Here is a 16,994-nt window from a genome sequence, read left to right as displayed (position 1 = left end):
TGACTGCAGTTACCGACTCCGTGTCGTAATTTTAGCGCTGCATGTAGCACACCGCTACAAGGCCATAATTATTGTTATTAATTCATTATTCAATGATAATCTCTGCTGAAGATCATCATGGCATGCAAGAGAATTGTTTCTTTTTAAAATATAAATAAGATCGTCACCAACTTGGGCACATGCAAGGACTGTTAGCCCTGCTCTAGATGGTACTGTTGGGCAGCACCCCAATGGCCTAGTACATATTACTCCACTATTATCCAGGCTATACCCCACAGCTGTGATTGCACTCTTCAAAATGATCAGGAATCATGTCTGCAGAAAGAATAGTGGGGTAACCCTTTGCCCACCAAGAACCATCCCTGATATGGCAGGTTCAATAAACCACCTCATGATAAAACATTCTGTGTAAGCTCTCCAGATAGACAAAGAGCATATTTCAAGGCTTCTTGAATATAAGGCGGCTACTTAAACCATTCCCCAACAAATCTGCAAAAAATGAATGACCACTAAACAAAGTGATTGCAGAAACTCTACAGCTTTAAAACATATGTTTCAACTTCTGCTCCGAAATGGGTATGGACTTCATTTCCATGATGCAACTTCAATGGGAAAGCCAATTTGGTATCCACATGGATTGACATCCCCATACAATTTTTACACGTAGAAACATAACAATTTTTGTGTTTAACGGTTCAAGTCTATCAATTCTATATGCTCACCGTTAACAATATGCTAGAAATCAGTCGTACTGTACACAAAAGTGTGCAACAGGATGAAATTTTGAGGCATGAGTGTTTAAAGCTGTTTTATGCATTGAATTGTGAACATCCAGTGTTATTCTTTTCATAAAACCAAAAACATACCCATCGTGCCTGCTTTTTTTAGGTGTTAGATCATCTGTTACTGTGGGTCTCCTCTTTTTTCTGGGTGGCATTCCCTTGTTACAGCAGTCGGAGAGACAACTGCAAGATCGAAGATTTCCTGCAAGACCAAGATTTAGAAACACAAATGATTAACCAACTGATGTACTAAAAACTCAAAGTAACATGAATTCTTAAACATGTAGTCTCCTAATGAATATGATTATTTTTCTAGCAGTGATTCTTCCAGATGAACACTGCATAGTATTTCACAGCAGAAAGGAAAATTTCAGTTAGAATACAATTTTAAGCTTTTCTTCAAGTTAATAACACTGATCCAATACAACAAGACAGATAAATTCAATGGATCAGACAGCATTTGTGGAGGGAAACAGCTTACTCTGACAGCATCACTCAAGTCAACTTCAATTAGCAGAGGACAAGAATAACACTGTAGGAATTCCACAGCTGCAGATTCCTCTGCAAGGCCCACACCATCCATCCTCATCTTAAATGTTCACAAGCATTATCCTTGTCAATGTCCACAACTTACATTAAAATTTATGAATGCAAGCAAAGTATTGAACCTGGATGCGTGCCAATATTACATTAGCACATCAGCCAACCCATATGAAAGTTGGAGTAGCAGGTAAGCAAAATAAAAATCACATCACACCTGATTGCTGGTCGTCTTGGCCAACGTCTTCTGTCAAATTCTGCAATAAAACAGAAAAGTTATGCAAATCTTCAGATCTATTAAATCTTGGAATATAACCGATCAATACTTGCAGTATCATTAACCTTGGCCTAAAAGCAGATGTTCCCATCTTGTATGTACTCATTTTCTCTTGCACTCCCACCCAATTACTTTGAGGTTTTTCCCCCAGAGAACAGACAAAAGCATCTTTACTTGCTCACTCGCCTAATCCTAGTAACTTGTGGTTGTATCTGGAAAACATTTCATTTGAAATAGCAGTAGTCAATTCAAACAAGGATTTTGTGGTCTAGATAATTCTCCACCTTCCCCCTAGCCCATCTCCCTCCAGCCTATCACTTCCCAGCTCTCTACTTTATCCCTCCCCCCACTTCTTATCCCCCCTCGACCATCCCATGTTACTTCACTCCTGATGAAGCGTTTCAGCCCGAAACGTCATTATTACCTCCTCCCATAGATGTTGTCTGGCCTGCTGAGTTCTGCCAGCATTTTGTGTTTTTTACCAATCCATTAATTTGAATATAATTTAAACATTCCATGTTCTGCTGGGATCACCCAATAGTCATTTTTTGGATCATGTTGCATGCTAAATGACTGTCACAGCATCCGACATTAGGCCAAGTGCATGGTGAACAGGAAGCACCAAGAGAGAAATTACTGTAACATAGTCAACTTATAGACATGAGTAACAGAAGTCTGAAACAGTCACCCAAAACTATGAAGGATGCAACCTACAATGGTTTATACCACAAGCTAGGGGGAAAAAAAAAAGTATACTAAATAGATCCAATTTATCACAACATGGACACCAAGGGCTAAACTGGCTCCAATGCCACAAACAGGTGGTAAAACAGATTGGCTCATACGCAAGCATGAATAGCATTATTGAAAAAGCAGTACAGGTGTCCCCCACTTTACGCCACTTCGCTTTTACAAAAGACCGACATTAGTCATCTGTTTTCGCATTACAAAGACAATTTTTGCTTTTACGAAAATGTTTCCCATAATATTTGAAAGTTTGAATGGGTTGCTGCTCATTCAGGCTTAAAAACCAATTAATCCCTACAGGAATTACTGCAGAGGGTTCAATACCAAGATATTTATAACGCTAAAATGATCAACTTTGCCTCCAACTTCCATTCTGCCCTCAAATTTACCTGGTCCATTTCCAACACCTCCCTTTGCTTTCGTGATCTCTGTCATCTCAAACTTTGGAGACAGCTTATCTATTGATGTCCATCATAAACTCACCGACTCTCACAACCAAGCTGGACTACATTTAATCCCCACCCAGTTACTTGTAAAAACTTCTCTCAATTCCTCCGTCTCCAACATATCTGTTCTCAGGATAAGGCTTTTCATTCCAGAACTGTAATGTCCTCCTTCTAAGAAAGGGGCTTTCCTTCCTCCATCATCAATGCTGCCCTCAATGGCATCGCTTCCATTTTGCACGTCTGCCCTCACCCCATATTCCCACCACCCCACCAGGGGGAGGGTTCCTCTTGTCCACTTCCCATTGTGATATGTCAGTCCATGATTTCCTCCGCTGTGCTTACAGTATGGCCTCCTGTATATCAGTGAGACCCAATATCATCGAGCAGAAAAAGCGGGATGTCCCGGTGGCCCCACCCAGGTTGGAGCAGCACCACTTTGTAATCCGTCTGGGCAGCCTCCAACCTGATGGCATGAACATAGATTTCTCAAACTTCTGGTAATGTGTTCCCTCCCCCCAATCATTCCCCATTCCCCTTTCTCACCTAGTTGCCTATTATCTCCCTCCAGTGCTCCTCCCCCTTTTCTTTCTTCCATGACCTTCTGGCTCCCCCATCAGATTCCCCCTTCTCCAGCCCTGTATCTCTTTCACCAATTCAACTTTCAACTTTTCAGCCCTTTACTTCACCCTTCCCCCCCCCACCAGTTTCACTTATCACCTTATGGTTCTTCTTCCCCTCCCCCCACTTTCTTACTCGGATTCATTTTTCTCTTCAGTCCTGATGAAGGGCCTCAGCCCGAAACATCAACGGTACACTTTTCCATAGATGTTGCCTCGCCTTCCAAGTTCTCCAGTGTTCTGTGTGTTGCATCAACTTTATTATTGCTTTTGAACTTTTCAGTCTCATGATTAACAATCCAGCAAACAAGCAGTAAACTATTATTAAACTGTAATCCTTTGTAAGGATCCATTGTCACTTATTATCATCAGTAGGTACTCTACAAGCTTAAAGTGGCAAATTGATACGTTGCAGAAGTACACTAACAAACTTCTGAAATGTAACAATTAGTACAACTGAACATCCAATTTCACCTTATTTAGTCTACATAAAGTACCAATGATAGCTTTCTATTACTTATAAAAATACTGCACAAACAACAGTTCAGGGATTTTGTTTTAAAACAAATCTACAATTGTAATTGTTAACTGCCATTTTATTAAATTGTTTGCCTAACTAAGGTAACAACTCTAAATCTGTACCTTCCCACTCACAGGCACTACAATTTCTTCATTTTGATACTCTGCCCATACTACAGGACACTATTAGTATACTCAAACTGCATCTTGTTGCCATTGCCATACCCAAGATTATGTGTAGTCATTAAACACGCACAGCAAACTGACAAAATAGAGCAGAAATTCCTGCAATGTTAAAACTTAAAGCACAAGACAAAGGAAACTGATGATATATGTCAACTAAAGTTTTATGATCAACCTGTCCAAAACAAATGAATGATCGCAAATCTGCTTTCTGAACAGTCAAGAACAATGATTCGAACTCTTATCAGTTGGCACAGAAATAAAACAGAATTTAGTTCGTTCTTACATGTGAAATTTGTGGTTTTGTGGCAGGAGAGTGCAAGACAAAAAAATTAAAGTTACAATAAAAAAATAAGTAGTGCAAAGAGGAATAGCAAGCTAGTGTTTGTGGACTGTTCAGAAAACAAAGCTTGACAAACATTAACCTTCTTTAATGGCTGTATTTAATCATCGTGACAAGTCAGGAACAAAGTCTTGCAACTCAAAAATAAGGCAGGCACACAGAGTGAAGTAATGCATTTCTTTTAACTTACTGCATCATCTGAAATTGAAGCAAAGGGGAAGGTCCCCATAGACAGGATTGGACAAGTAAATTCATATCATTTAGACAACACTTTCAAGTTCGAGGGAGGTAGGTGCCTCCATTGTCACAGTAATCAGGAAAAATGAATTCAACCAGAATTACCAACATCAAAAAAAATACTAGTTGGAGAAAGTAAGCAAAAAAGAATATAAACATTTAATTACCTTTAACAATGACTGCCACAATCCATAATGGAGCAATCATCCTTTCCTCGAAAATTTAAATAGATTCATTCTATTGTACAACCAATTAAAATAAGCAAATACGTTCACAATGACAAAAGAAAGTACAAACAGGTTGGACATAGTGCAGTGGAATACATAAAATCAAAAGATAAAGAGATGGGGTTAGAAGCAGTCAGTGATATCATGGAGGTGCAGATTAGTGGCTTTGGCAATAGTGTGATCAGATGCTACCAAGGTCAAATATGATAGTTCTGTGATCAGTATGATTCAATGTTACAAAGCTGCCATGGAGAGAGTCAGTTTGTAGCAGAGATATCAATAACAGTTTTGATCTTCCTAATAATTAAATAGAGGAATCTTTTGGTATCCAATGACAGATGCCTCGTATGCTAATTTATAACAAAGCAGTGTAATGAGGTTGAGTGCTGCCAACCATAAAATGCATGCCTTGATGGCTTCAATGATCCATCCTCAAGTTTACAAATCTTTCTATGAAGTAGAACGGCATTTGACAGTTTAAATACTTTTGCAATCTCTTGATTTGAAAGCTGCCCATGAAAAACATATCAACACCATCAGCCAAATTCCCCATTCTATCTTGATTTATCCATTTTTGGGGTCAGTTTCCCCATTTATGATTCTCTTATTGCCTCTGTCAGTCACCTGCTCCCCTTGATGTATATAAACTGCAATTATATTGAAGTGAAGAACAAGAGAAACAAAGTCTAGATAATTATTTAATTGATCTTTAAATCAATACACCTTGACCTAGAGCGGGGGTCGGCAACCCGCGGCTCCGGAGCCACATGTGGCTCTTTTACGTCTGTGCTGCGGCTCCCTGTTGCTTTGGGAAATAATTGGTTGTGGCGACCCTTTTCCTGGCACATCCGAACCGACTCACAATTAGATAGCCTACGGGGGTTTGCGAGCACAGAGCTTTGGAGCCTCTGCGCCATGGGGGGCAGGTTGAGGGAGGCTTAAAAGTGAGGCTGAAGATTTCGAATAAAGTTTTTTCCTTCGACTGCAGTTACCGACTCCGTGTCGTAATTTTAGCGCTGCGTGTAGCACACCGCTACATGGTCAGTATTTAATTAAAATGTATTTTATGTTAGTTTGTTAGTTTTTGAAATGTAAATCTAAATTTGAAGATTATGGTGATCTTGTACAATCTAAATAAGACGTTGTGGCGACCCATTTCCTGACACATCCGAACCGGCTCACAATTAGCCAGCGTTCAGGCTAAGGGAGATAGCCTACGGGGGTTTGTGAGTACGTGTCTTTTGCAGCATCCGCGCCCATGGGGGGCGGGTTGAGGGAGGCTTAAAAGCAAGGCTGTTTAGTTCGAATAAAGCTATCTTTGACTGCAGTTTACTGACTGCGTGTAGCACACCGCTACAACGTGTTTTTATCGCTGGCTGTCCAGAGGGGAGGTGCTGAAACGCTTTGTCGCGTGTCTGGAAGAAGTGAAAACTTTCCTGGGCAGCAAAGGGCTCACCTTTCCTGAGCTGGAACAGCCAGAGTGGCTGGAAAAGCTACACTTCATGGTAGACATGACAGCGCACCTGAACACGCTGAACACAGCTCTTCAGGGGAAAGGACGCACAGCCCTGCACATGTTGGAGATGTTTTGGCATTCGAGCGCAAGCTGACGTTGCTTGCCAGAGATTTACAGAAAGGCACATTGTCTCACTTCCCCAATTTGAGAGAGTTCAAACAAGGTCACGACATGATAAATTCGGAGTATTTACATTCTGCAATCATCGCAATGCAAACATCGTTTGGGAAACGCTTCTGTGAGTTCAGAGAGGAAAAAAACACATTATCCTTCCCGGTCACTCCCCTAAGCATCAATCCATCCCTACTGAATACGACTGCATTGTCAGGTGTGAGTCAACCTGACCAAGTATGATAAATATTTTAATTGCCTATTATTTTACGTATATTCATATGTTTTCATTGTTCAGTGAAATAGTCCTTTTATTTTTCAGGTTGACAGCTGGCTGACGTTATTTTTGGTTTGCTGCTGGCGGTAAATTTAAGTTTGGCGTTTTTCATAAATACAAGGAGGACTCAAATAGACATTGAGTATTTTACTTAAAAGTAACCTTCAACCCAACGTCTTTTTTTCGGAGGTCAAAATGTTTTTGTTGCATGCAGAAATGTAATTTCGTTTTCTCTGCAGGAGTTCATCAATTTCATAAATGCAACACATTATAGTTTGTTTATACATAGCATAAAGGCAAAACAAAACGATGTATGCAGTGTTATTTCATTTTAAATGTCAAACGGGTTTTGCGGCTCCCAGTGTTTTCTTTTCTGTGGGAAACGGGTCCAAGTGGCTCTTTCAGTGGTAAAGGTTGCCGACCCCTGACCTAGAGAATAACTATGCTTTTAGAAATGCATACTCCTAGCAATGAATCCCACTCATTGCTGTTGTCACCTACACTTAAGCCATTCCACCCATTTGCAATTTCTATTAGTCCATCTGTATGAAAAAATACTTTGAATCCAGTTAACAGTCACTCATTGAATCATAAAAGCATTTCATAACACAAAACAACAGTTTAATACCACATGGTCAATACCTCAAGGAAATTCTACAAAAACAAATCCTGTATTTCAACATAAGGGGTGCTACCCAGCAGGTCAAAGCTTGTCAAATACACAAGCAAGTATATTTAAATACAACAATAGTTTCACCCATTTTAGGCAAGGATCTCCAGCCACATCAGCCTTGGGACAAGAGAATTTCCTCAAATCCCTCCGTTTTCTGCCAATGATTGTTAAAAATGATACTCTGTCTTTGACTCCTCTGCTTAGAGTAAATATGAACTTTCTCTATCTAAATTCCTCAGTTTAAGTTTCCTCCAGGCTAAAAGCAATGCTTGCCCATCCCATCTTCCTTCATATTTATTGAGAATCAGCACAGAGTAGGCCCTTCTGGCCCTTCAAGCCGCACTGCCCAACAATCCTCAGTTTTAATCCTGGCCTATCATGGGACAACTTATAGTGGACAATTAACCGGCCAACCAGTACGTCTTTGGATTGAGGGGGAAAACCGGAGTACCCAGAGGAAGCCCATGCAGTCATGGGGTGAATGTACAAACTCCTTAAAAGCAGTGGTGGGAATTAAACCCAGGTCACCTGTACTGTAAAGCATTGTGTTAACCACTAAGTTATCATGCCACGCAAATTTCCTCCAAGTCCTTACTGGTGCAATCTTTTCTGTAGTATGGTGACCAGAACTTATCTTGTCTCGTATATAATTCTAGGAGAGTTTCCTTATTTTTTAATACATCAAGCCAAAAGCTTATCAATACAAGTATCCTCCAGGCACTTTATTGGTCTTTCTTATTACTTTTAAGAAATTGTACATTTACATTGCGAGTTTCCTTGTTCCCCCACACCAATTTATATACTCACCCCTAGTTTGTTACATATTCCCATAATTACTGAATTAATAATACGCTAAATGAATACGCTACATTTTTTTTTGCATTTGCCACTTCTCTCACATAACCTTATCAACTCCATGACCAACTGTTGTATTATCTACAAGAACTGAATCATATGGAACTCTACTGAGGATAGCTTTATTGTCAAAGAAAGTAGTATCTTTTGCTGCTTCAAAAAAGTTAGCTAGTATGCGAATCTAAATTGAGTGCACTACTTTTACTAGTTTTTTTAATTGAACAGACTAGCAAGGGAGACCTCAACATAAACCATGCCAAACTCCATACAGAGATACAAGACACAGAACCGTTTTGTTAGTTCTTCAAAAGATTACATTCTCGAGACGCTACCTTCTTTCATTAAAAATATCCAGTTACTACCTCCAATTACATTTTTTTTTAAATGAACATTTGAAAGGCTCTTGAATTCCAATAATTTTCCAATCAGATTTCAACTACTTTGCCTATACTCATTTATCACTTTCTCCTTTTTAAAACTGTATATTAGCACCAATCCAATCATCTGGTAATATTCCTGTAGCCAAAGTGGATTGAAAAATAATTGGTCAGAGTTCTGGCATTTCCTTCTGTTGCTTCTTTTGATGACCTGAAATACATTTGATCTAGGCCTGGCTTTACAATCCACTTTCATAAGCTCCTTAATACTGCAGGACAGTTACTCCGCACTGCCAAGCAATAATAAAAAATTAAGTTACCAGTTTGTTTAAGGTGTGGTAAATCTTGTGAATATTGGCCAATGTAGACAGATGAGAAGTTAGTGGAAAATCTAGAAGAGAGGAAAAACAGTTTAAAATTAACACTGGTACTCCAGAGATAAATTAAACGCTGGAAGATAAACAGTCCCAAATATCCCCAATTCATTGCTTCAAGAATGTGAAACATTATTTAAATGAAGCTTTGAAAAAGCATTAAATCTGCCACAAAAACACATAATAGAAAATAGCAGGAAAGGAGATCTGGCTGCCCTGCCATTAAATATCATTGCTAATCTGCCCCACGCCCTAACTCTTCTGTGCCTGTTCCACATAACCCTGTTTCCAAGATTTAGCTACCTCTTTTTTACTTATCACCTCGTCTACTGATGCAGACTCCACAAACAACAAAACAGAAAATTCCACAGACTCTATGTTTGCACGTTATCCTTCTGCATCTGTTTAATTTTTGTTATTCATCTTATAACTATCTGCTAATTCAAGATTCTCATGAGTGGAAATGTCTGAACATTTACCTTACCATGCCCTTCAGTATCCTATTTAGATCATCCCTCCTAAACTCCAAAGAAAAAAGATCAAACATTTGTAACTGTTTGTGATAGGACAAACCTCTCATCTGGTGAAACATAATGAGAACTAGCCTTTTCTGCCCTGTCTCATATTCTTTTATAAAGGGGAATGAGATGATGCATAGAATTCCAGATACTGCCTCACAAATACCTTAAAAAAATACTAACATCTCACCTAATATGGAACGTTCACATGTCCCATGAATAGCTCAGTAGTAAAACAATGCAGAAATCTGAAATTCTGCATGCAAGATTTAGCACAAGGAAGAGCAATACACTCCGTTTTCCCAACATCCCCATAGAAAACTTCTCCTGGCCCAAAACATTAATTTAAAAAATTTAAAGCCTATATTTAACAATCATATTTGGGAAATGGTTAAATGATTATACATTGTTAAAAAACCATATGCAAACATATTTAACAGGTGATCAATCTGAAAGAAACAGGAAATGGAACACTTAAAAGACGAAAGCTCAATAAAATTATTTCAATGAAAACCTTGGACTAAACATCACTTCATAATTTGATGCAAGCAGCTTTCCCTAACTGTCATTCAACAGTATTGATATGATTGCGCAACAGAGCAATTTTAGCACCAAAAATGGAATGCAAGCTTTGTACAAAGTTTTCCAAACCGAGTGTACAATATTGATGTGATAACACACATTTTCCTGATGACTTTTTAAAACTCTCCACCAATTAGTGTGTTGTAGTGTGTTAAAACGATCTTGAACTAAAAGCAACAACCCAAATACGGTACATAGTAATTTAGATCCACCAATACTATACAACAGCAGAAGATTCAGTTCACAAATTATAATTACATATAATCAGGGAACAATGCTGTTTGGTAAACATCTTCATCCTTTGGATACCAATTATCCCATTTAATCCACATTTTCAATTCAAGCAACTTCAGTTCTAATTCAGTATTGTTGTCAACATCAACAAGGCACAAAGAACAATCACTAAGATGTGCTGGCCTTGTACTCAAAATTCAATGCTTTTCCCATGGACAGCTACATAATGGTTGTTCCGGAGTTGGAAATAATAACGATCTATGCATTTGCTTAAGCCAAATTCAGAAGTATTTGGAAATACTTCAACATTGAAATTAATTAAATTTATACACTGTGAACTAATACATACATTTAATTCTCTGCAAGTAATATCTGTATGCTTCTTACTGGCAAGTTAAATTTACAAGTAGTTCTTTCCTACATGTTTGAAATGCTTCAGGAAATCAAATTACACAACATCTACACAGTCTATCATTTGTGTTTGTCATATCCTCAAAGAACTCAAGCAAATTTGTCTCGCATTCCCCTTTAATTAAACAGGGTTTAGCTAAATTTCTCCTAAACAAATAGCTGTAATTTTCTTAGACTTCATTGTCTTCCAAACAACAGATGTTAAGCTATTAGTCCTCTTGAAAAAGGCATCACCAACAGCTTTACCTTTGACCAAACATAATTGATGCCATTTATTTCAAAACCTTAGATCCAAGATATTGGACCCTGGTGATGTCTCCCTTTAAATCCATTAGCTTTTGCAAAGCTACATCACTTATGATATGGATTCACGCAAGTTCTTTTTTCTTATTTGAAACTAGCCGACCTGTTAACTTTGAGATGTTTACATGGTCTCCATCATGAAGATGACATTCAGAGTTAAATTCTTTGGCATGTCCTCATCTCCACAGTGCCAACTCTGAAGATACCACACAAAGCTACCCTTTATAAATCCATGGAAGCTCTTGATGTCAGTTTACTATCAACCTTCTCCCTCCTTATTAGCATTTAATCTAATCAACCACTAGTCTTTGTCACTTTGTTTTAGTTTTTGATTAAATATTTGTCTTGACCTCCTTTGTTAAGCATAGATGATTCATGTTTTCAAACCAGTCCCTCTGAGGGATAAACTTCTGCTGAGCATTATGAAACAGTGATTAAATATCTGCCTCTGCTCATCCACTGACTTTTCACTCTGTTTATTTTACCAGCCCACTCTAGAAAACCTCCTTGATACATTGCGAAGTTTATCTATGAGCATTGTGACCTGAAAAAAAAAGTAAGTGGTCCAATGATTTGAAACAAGCAGCTGCAAAGGAAACTAGCAGGCAATTTTGTGAAAATATGTCAACAATATACCAAACTTTAAGCTAAACAGGGTGATTATTTTACTTAAGTAATTTTTAGAAATATATTAGAGAAAACACTAGCCTGCTGTACAGGGGATACCATCTTGAATTGCAAGTGCAAGTTCTGGTAAAATCCAATTATCTTAAGAAATCTAGCTGTAGAGAAAATATAAACTACCTTGTCCTACAAATCCTTGGCTTCAATAAGTATTTCAATTAAAAAGCTGACATGTCCATTTTGAAAACTTTTTTAAAAATTGCATTTTATTTCCTAACTGTATTAGAATTCTTCACACAGTGTTAGATCATTTGGACAATACAAACACCTATGCCAGGATGCTGTTTGTTAACTGTAGCTCAGCAATTAACACTATCATTCCTACAGTCCAGATTTATAAGCTACAGAAATTGGGTCTCTGTATTACCCTCAACTTCCTAACCTAAAGACCACAATCTGTACAGATTGATATTAATGACTACTCCTTGCTGACGATCAACACTATAGCACCTCAGGGGTGTGTCCTTAGCCCACTGCTCTACTCTCTCTATACCCATAACTGTGTGGCTAGGCATAGCTCAAAAGCCATCCATCTATAAATTTGCTGATGATACAACTATTGTTGGCAGAATCTCAGATGGAGACAAGAGGGTATACAGCAGCAAGATATACCAGCTAGTTGAGCGGTGTCGCAGCAACAACCTTGCACTCAACATCAGTAAGACTAAAGGGTTGATTATGGATTTCAGAAAGGGTGAGACAAGGGATCACAAACCAATCCTCAGAGGGCTCAGAAGCGGACAAAGTGAGCAATTTAAAGTTCCTGGGTGTCAAGATCTCTGAAGATCTAACCTGGTGCCAACATATCAATATAACTATAAAGAAAGCAAAACAGCAGCTATATTTCATTAGGAGTTTGAGGAGATCTAGTTTGTCACCGGAGACACACAAAACCTTCTACAGATGTACCATGGAGAGCATTCTGACAGGCTTCATCACTGTCTGATATTGGGGGGGGGGGGGGGGGTACTGCACAGGATCAAAAACTACAGTAAGTTGTAAAATTAAGCAGCTCCATCTTGGGTGCTAGCCTCCGTAGCATCCAAGACATCTCCAAGGAGTGGTGTTTCAGAAAGGCGGCATCCATCATAGAGGACGTCCATCACTCAGGACATGCCCTCTTCTCATTGTTACCATCAAGGTAGAGGCCTGAAGGCACACACTCAGCAATTCAGAAACAGTTTCTTCCCCACTGCCATCTGACTCCTAAATGGACATTGAATCCCTGGACACTACCTCACTTTTATTATTTCTGTTTTTGCACTATTTTTAATTTAACACACAATGTAATTTATTTACTTACTTTTTTCCCCCAATATTATCAAGTATTACATTGTACTGCTGCTGCTAAGTTAGCAAATTTCAAGACATAAGCTGGTGATATTAAACCTGATTCTGATTTAATTAAGTACAATTGAATCCTATCTGAACATACATTGTCCAAATGCATTCAAAATTCAAATGCCTCAGCTCTGCCTGATAGATTATCAGCATTTAATGTTCAATGTAATCATCAACCTCCCTTAAAGAATAAATAAATCCTGATGGAAAATAGTGAAAAAGGGAAAGATTTGGAATAAATATTCCAAATGTACATATACAAAAATCACATTTAAAAATATTAAGTACGGGCAGTCCCCGAGTTACGAGCGAGTTCCGTTCCTGAGTCCGTCTTTAAGTTGGATTTGTACGTAAGTCGGAACAGGTACATCTGGTATTTAGGGTCAGTTAGCTAAATGTTTGTCTTAGTATATATTTTACCTTTTTATGCATATAAAACATTAAGAAATGTATGTATTTCAATAATTAAAACCACTGTGTTGCTTAGTAATAATTGTAGCTTTCATCGGGGCAGAGCCTTTCACATGCTCCATTATTCTCACTTTATCCTTTACCTGTATCCTTTTAAATTGTTCCGATCGTTGACTGACTGTAGCCTAATGCTTTTCCAATGACTGATGACGTTTCACCTCTTTCCAATCGCTTTATTATTTCCACTTTATTTTCAGTCGTGATGGTTTTCCGTCAACGGAACAGAAACACTGTGGATTCAGCGCAGCCGCGGGCGGCGGGTCCTGAGCTCCACCCACATTGAGACAGTTTAAATGGGAAAGTGGGGGCAATGCTGATTGGAAAAGGGGGGGGGGTCTGAGTGAATCTTGCTAAGAAAAATTTAAGCCAAATAGAAAGTTACTCACTCAACACAGTGTTAACGGCAACATGATCTGACTTAAAATGGTGGACGCCGATGAATTTTAAATATTATAGGCTTTATGACAGGTCTTTCCCAAGTACAAGTTGTTCATAAGTCAGACGTTCGTAACTCGGGGACTGCCTGCACACTAAACACTTTAAAAGACTGATAAACTGCATTTCAAACGGCTCAGTCCCAAGACGTTTTCTGCACTGTACTTACATCCAAACTGTAAGATACCACAATTAATCTTCATTTTAATGTGGCACTTATACCACAAACCTGATTTTTTTTTTAAATCCATGATATATCAGGCAACAATGCTTTCTTACTTGTACTTCTCAGATCTGGGATTACTTAAAAGCGCGTACCCCAAGATATACGAAAGCTATTACAGAGATAATTGAACAGATTTTAACAACAGGTACTGTTTAAGGGAAAATTATAATTTTTGCAAGATATAAAATGCAAACTAAAACATAACTTAGCAAAGGCCAAAGGTTTCAAATTAAAATTTGAAGAGCGAATAAAGCTCTCTAAACTAATAGTCAGACAAGAAGTCATCAATTAAGGAACAACTACAATACACTTGAGCAACAAACTGGTTAATCAATTTAACACTTTGCATATACTGCCAGACAAAGGTTTTGGAGGTGTTCAGTACTACATCTGATGACTTAGAGCTTCAATGTTCGCAAAAGTAAACATCAACCAACAGATTGTTCATACTGATATATCATAGGAACTGCAACACAAAAAGGACCAAATCCCATTTGTTTTTTTATTTGTCCAGCTAGGATACAGTATCTTACATGATACAGTAAGAATGCATTTATAACTATTCAATTCCTCTCCATTTACTTCACATTATTAATAACATTATGGATTACATCAAATCTTCCAAATTAATGATTAATTTATATAGAAATATCACCAAAGAAATACCATTCAATAAAACAATAAGTACAGTCATTCTAATTCAGTTGGTATGAGTTAATAACCATGTTGAAAGGTGATCCAGGATGGGAACTGTATCTTCCACGACACTATGGAAGCTGTGGAAAGAAAGGATCTGTGCTTGAAAAAATATCAAGTAGAATCAGTTTAGATATGCCTGAGAAACAGCACAGAATAAATATCTGAACTGATCAAAGTTGTCTGCAGACCTCCAGCAGTAAAATAGGGCACGGAATAAATCAGTAAATTAGAGGTGCATGTAATAACAAGGTTATGATTGTAATCATGGAGGATTTTAATCTACAGACTAGGGAAGGCAAACTACATCAACAATAAGAATAACAAAATTATTTTTGGTATGGAATGCTACAACTAGAGGGTCACTGCAGAGATCAATGTTGGGGTCCTAGCTTCACAGCGACATCAATCACTTGGATGCTATGATTAAGTTTTGCTGATAATACTAGTTAATGACAGCTGGTAGGAATAAAGATGCTTCAGGGCTAAGTGAATGGGCAAACACATAGCAAATGAAACAAAGCAAGCATAAGTTGTGCATTTTGAGGAAAAAAATAGCAGAATCAAAATCAGGCATATTTTCACTGACAGATGTCTTGAATTTTGTTCTTTTGTGGCAACAGTGGTGCAAGACAAACAGGTGACAAAAATAGTGCAAAAGACAAATGAGGTCTTGTTCATAGGTTCATAGATCTGATGGCAGAGAAGAAGCAGCTGCTTTTAAAAAACATTCAGGCTCCTCTACCTCCTCCCCGATGGTAATTCTGTGATGATGGTACATCCTGGACAGTGAAGGCCTTTATTGATAGATACCACCTCTTGAAGATGTCTTTAATGGTGTGTCATAGAACTAGCTGAGTCTACAACCCTCTGCAGCTTCTTGCGATCCTGTGTGTTGGAGGCTCTATACCAGGTGAAGCAACCAGTCACAATGCTCCCAACTGTACACTTGTAGAAATTTGCAAGTCTTTGATGACATACCAAAAGTCCTCAAATTCCTAATGAAGTAGAAACCCTGGTGTGCCTTCTTAGTGATTGCATTGGGCACAGAATAGTTGCTCTAAGATGTGACACATGGGAACGTGAGCTGTTCCCCCTTTCCACTGCTGACCCCTCAATGGGGATAGGTGCAAGTTCTCCCGAATTCCCCTTCCTTGTCCACAATCAATTCCTTGGAACTGCTAAAATTGAGTGGTGTTACTCAACTTCACACTCAACCAGCCAATCTCATATCTAAATCCCCCCCCACTTGTTAACGTCCGAGATTCTGCCAACACTGGTGTCAAACTTATAGATGGCGTTTGAGCTTGCCTAACAATATTTTTTTTTTAAAAATATGCTTGACATGTATTAGTGTGTATATTTTGTTTTTTCTTGTGAATGCTTCTAATGCGATGCTCTGTGCCTGTGATGTTGTTACAGGTTTTCCATTGCAAGCGATTAAACAGACTGAGCCTATGCTCTGTAAGGTTTAGAAGAATGACAGGCAACCTAATTCAAACATATAAAATTCTAATCACAAACAAGAGAAAATTTGCAGATGCTGGAAATCCGAGCAACATCCATAAAATGCTGGAGAAACTCAGCGGGCCAAGCAGCAACTAGGAAGAGTACAGACGACGTTCTGGGCTAAAAACCTTCAGCAGGATTCTAATGGGATTGAAGGGTTAACAAACAAAGATGATACTCCTCCTTCCGGAAGAATATACCCTTCCCCACCCCCAGAGCTCCAAAGTTCAGTCATTGCGCTTACTTAGGACACAAATCAGTCTTTTTTCAAATCCAGGGAATCAAGGAATTTAGATAGGTACAGGAAAACAAAAAGGACGTAAACAATCAGTCATGATCTTATCAAGTCACTTTTATTGGCATTTCGACCATAACTGCTATCTACAGAACATAGTAAAAATGAGGCAACGTTTTTCAGTATTGCGGCAGAGAATGCACGAAGGACCTGAAAGCTAACTTCTTTTTTTAGTATGGAACAGGATT

At 38.4% G+C, this 16,994-nt stretch overlaps 1 protein-coding gene across 4 annotated transcripts in view; it reads right to left on the bottom strand.

Moving 5' to 3' along the window:
• The window catches only part of dcun1d4 (DCN1, defective in cullin neddylation 1, domain containing 4 (S. cerevisiae)), a 70,225-nt gene that overhangs the window by 46,216 nt on the left and 7,015 nt on the right, over positions 1-16,994 (bottom strand). For 2 of the 4 annotated variants that reach the window (XM_059989170.1, XM_059989173.1), the window contains exons 2-4: positions 9,048-9,118; positions 1,540-1,579; positions 867-984 (exon numbers count right to left, since the gene is read on the bottom strand). In XM_059989170.1, the coding sequence (XP_059845153.1) occupies positions 867-984; positions 1,540-1,579; positions 9,048-9,118 (229 nt within the window). Of the gene's footprint in view, positions 1-866; positions 985-1,539; positions 1,580-3,545; positions 3,667-9,047; positions 9,119-16,994 lie in introns of those variants that run through there. The other 2 variants (XM_059989172.1, XM_059989171.1) reach the window with 2 other exon arrangements.

This window comes from Hypanus sabinus, chromosome 14, assembly GCF_030144855.1.
Source record: "Hypanus sabinus isolate sHypSab1 chromosome 14, sHypSab1.hap1, whole genome shotgun sequence".
Taxonomy (NCBI): Eukaryota; Metazoa; Chordata; class Chondrichthyes; order Myliobatiformes; family Dasyatidae; genus Hypanus; species Hypanus sabinus.
This window is presented reverse-complemented; position numbering and strand designations above follow the sequence as displayed.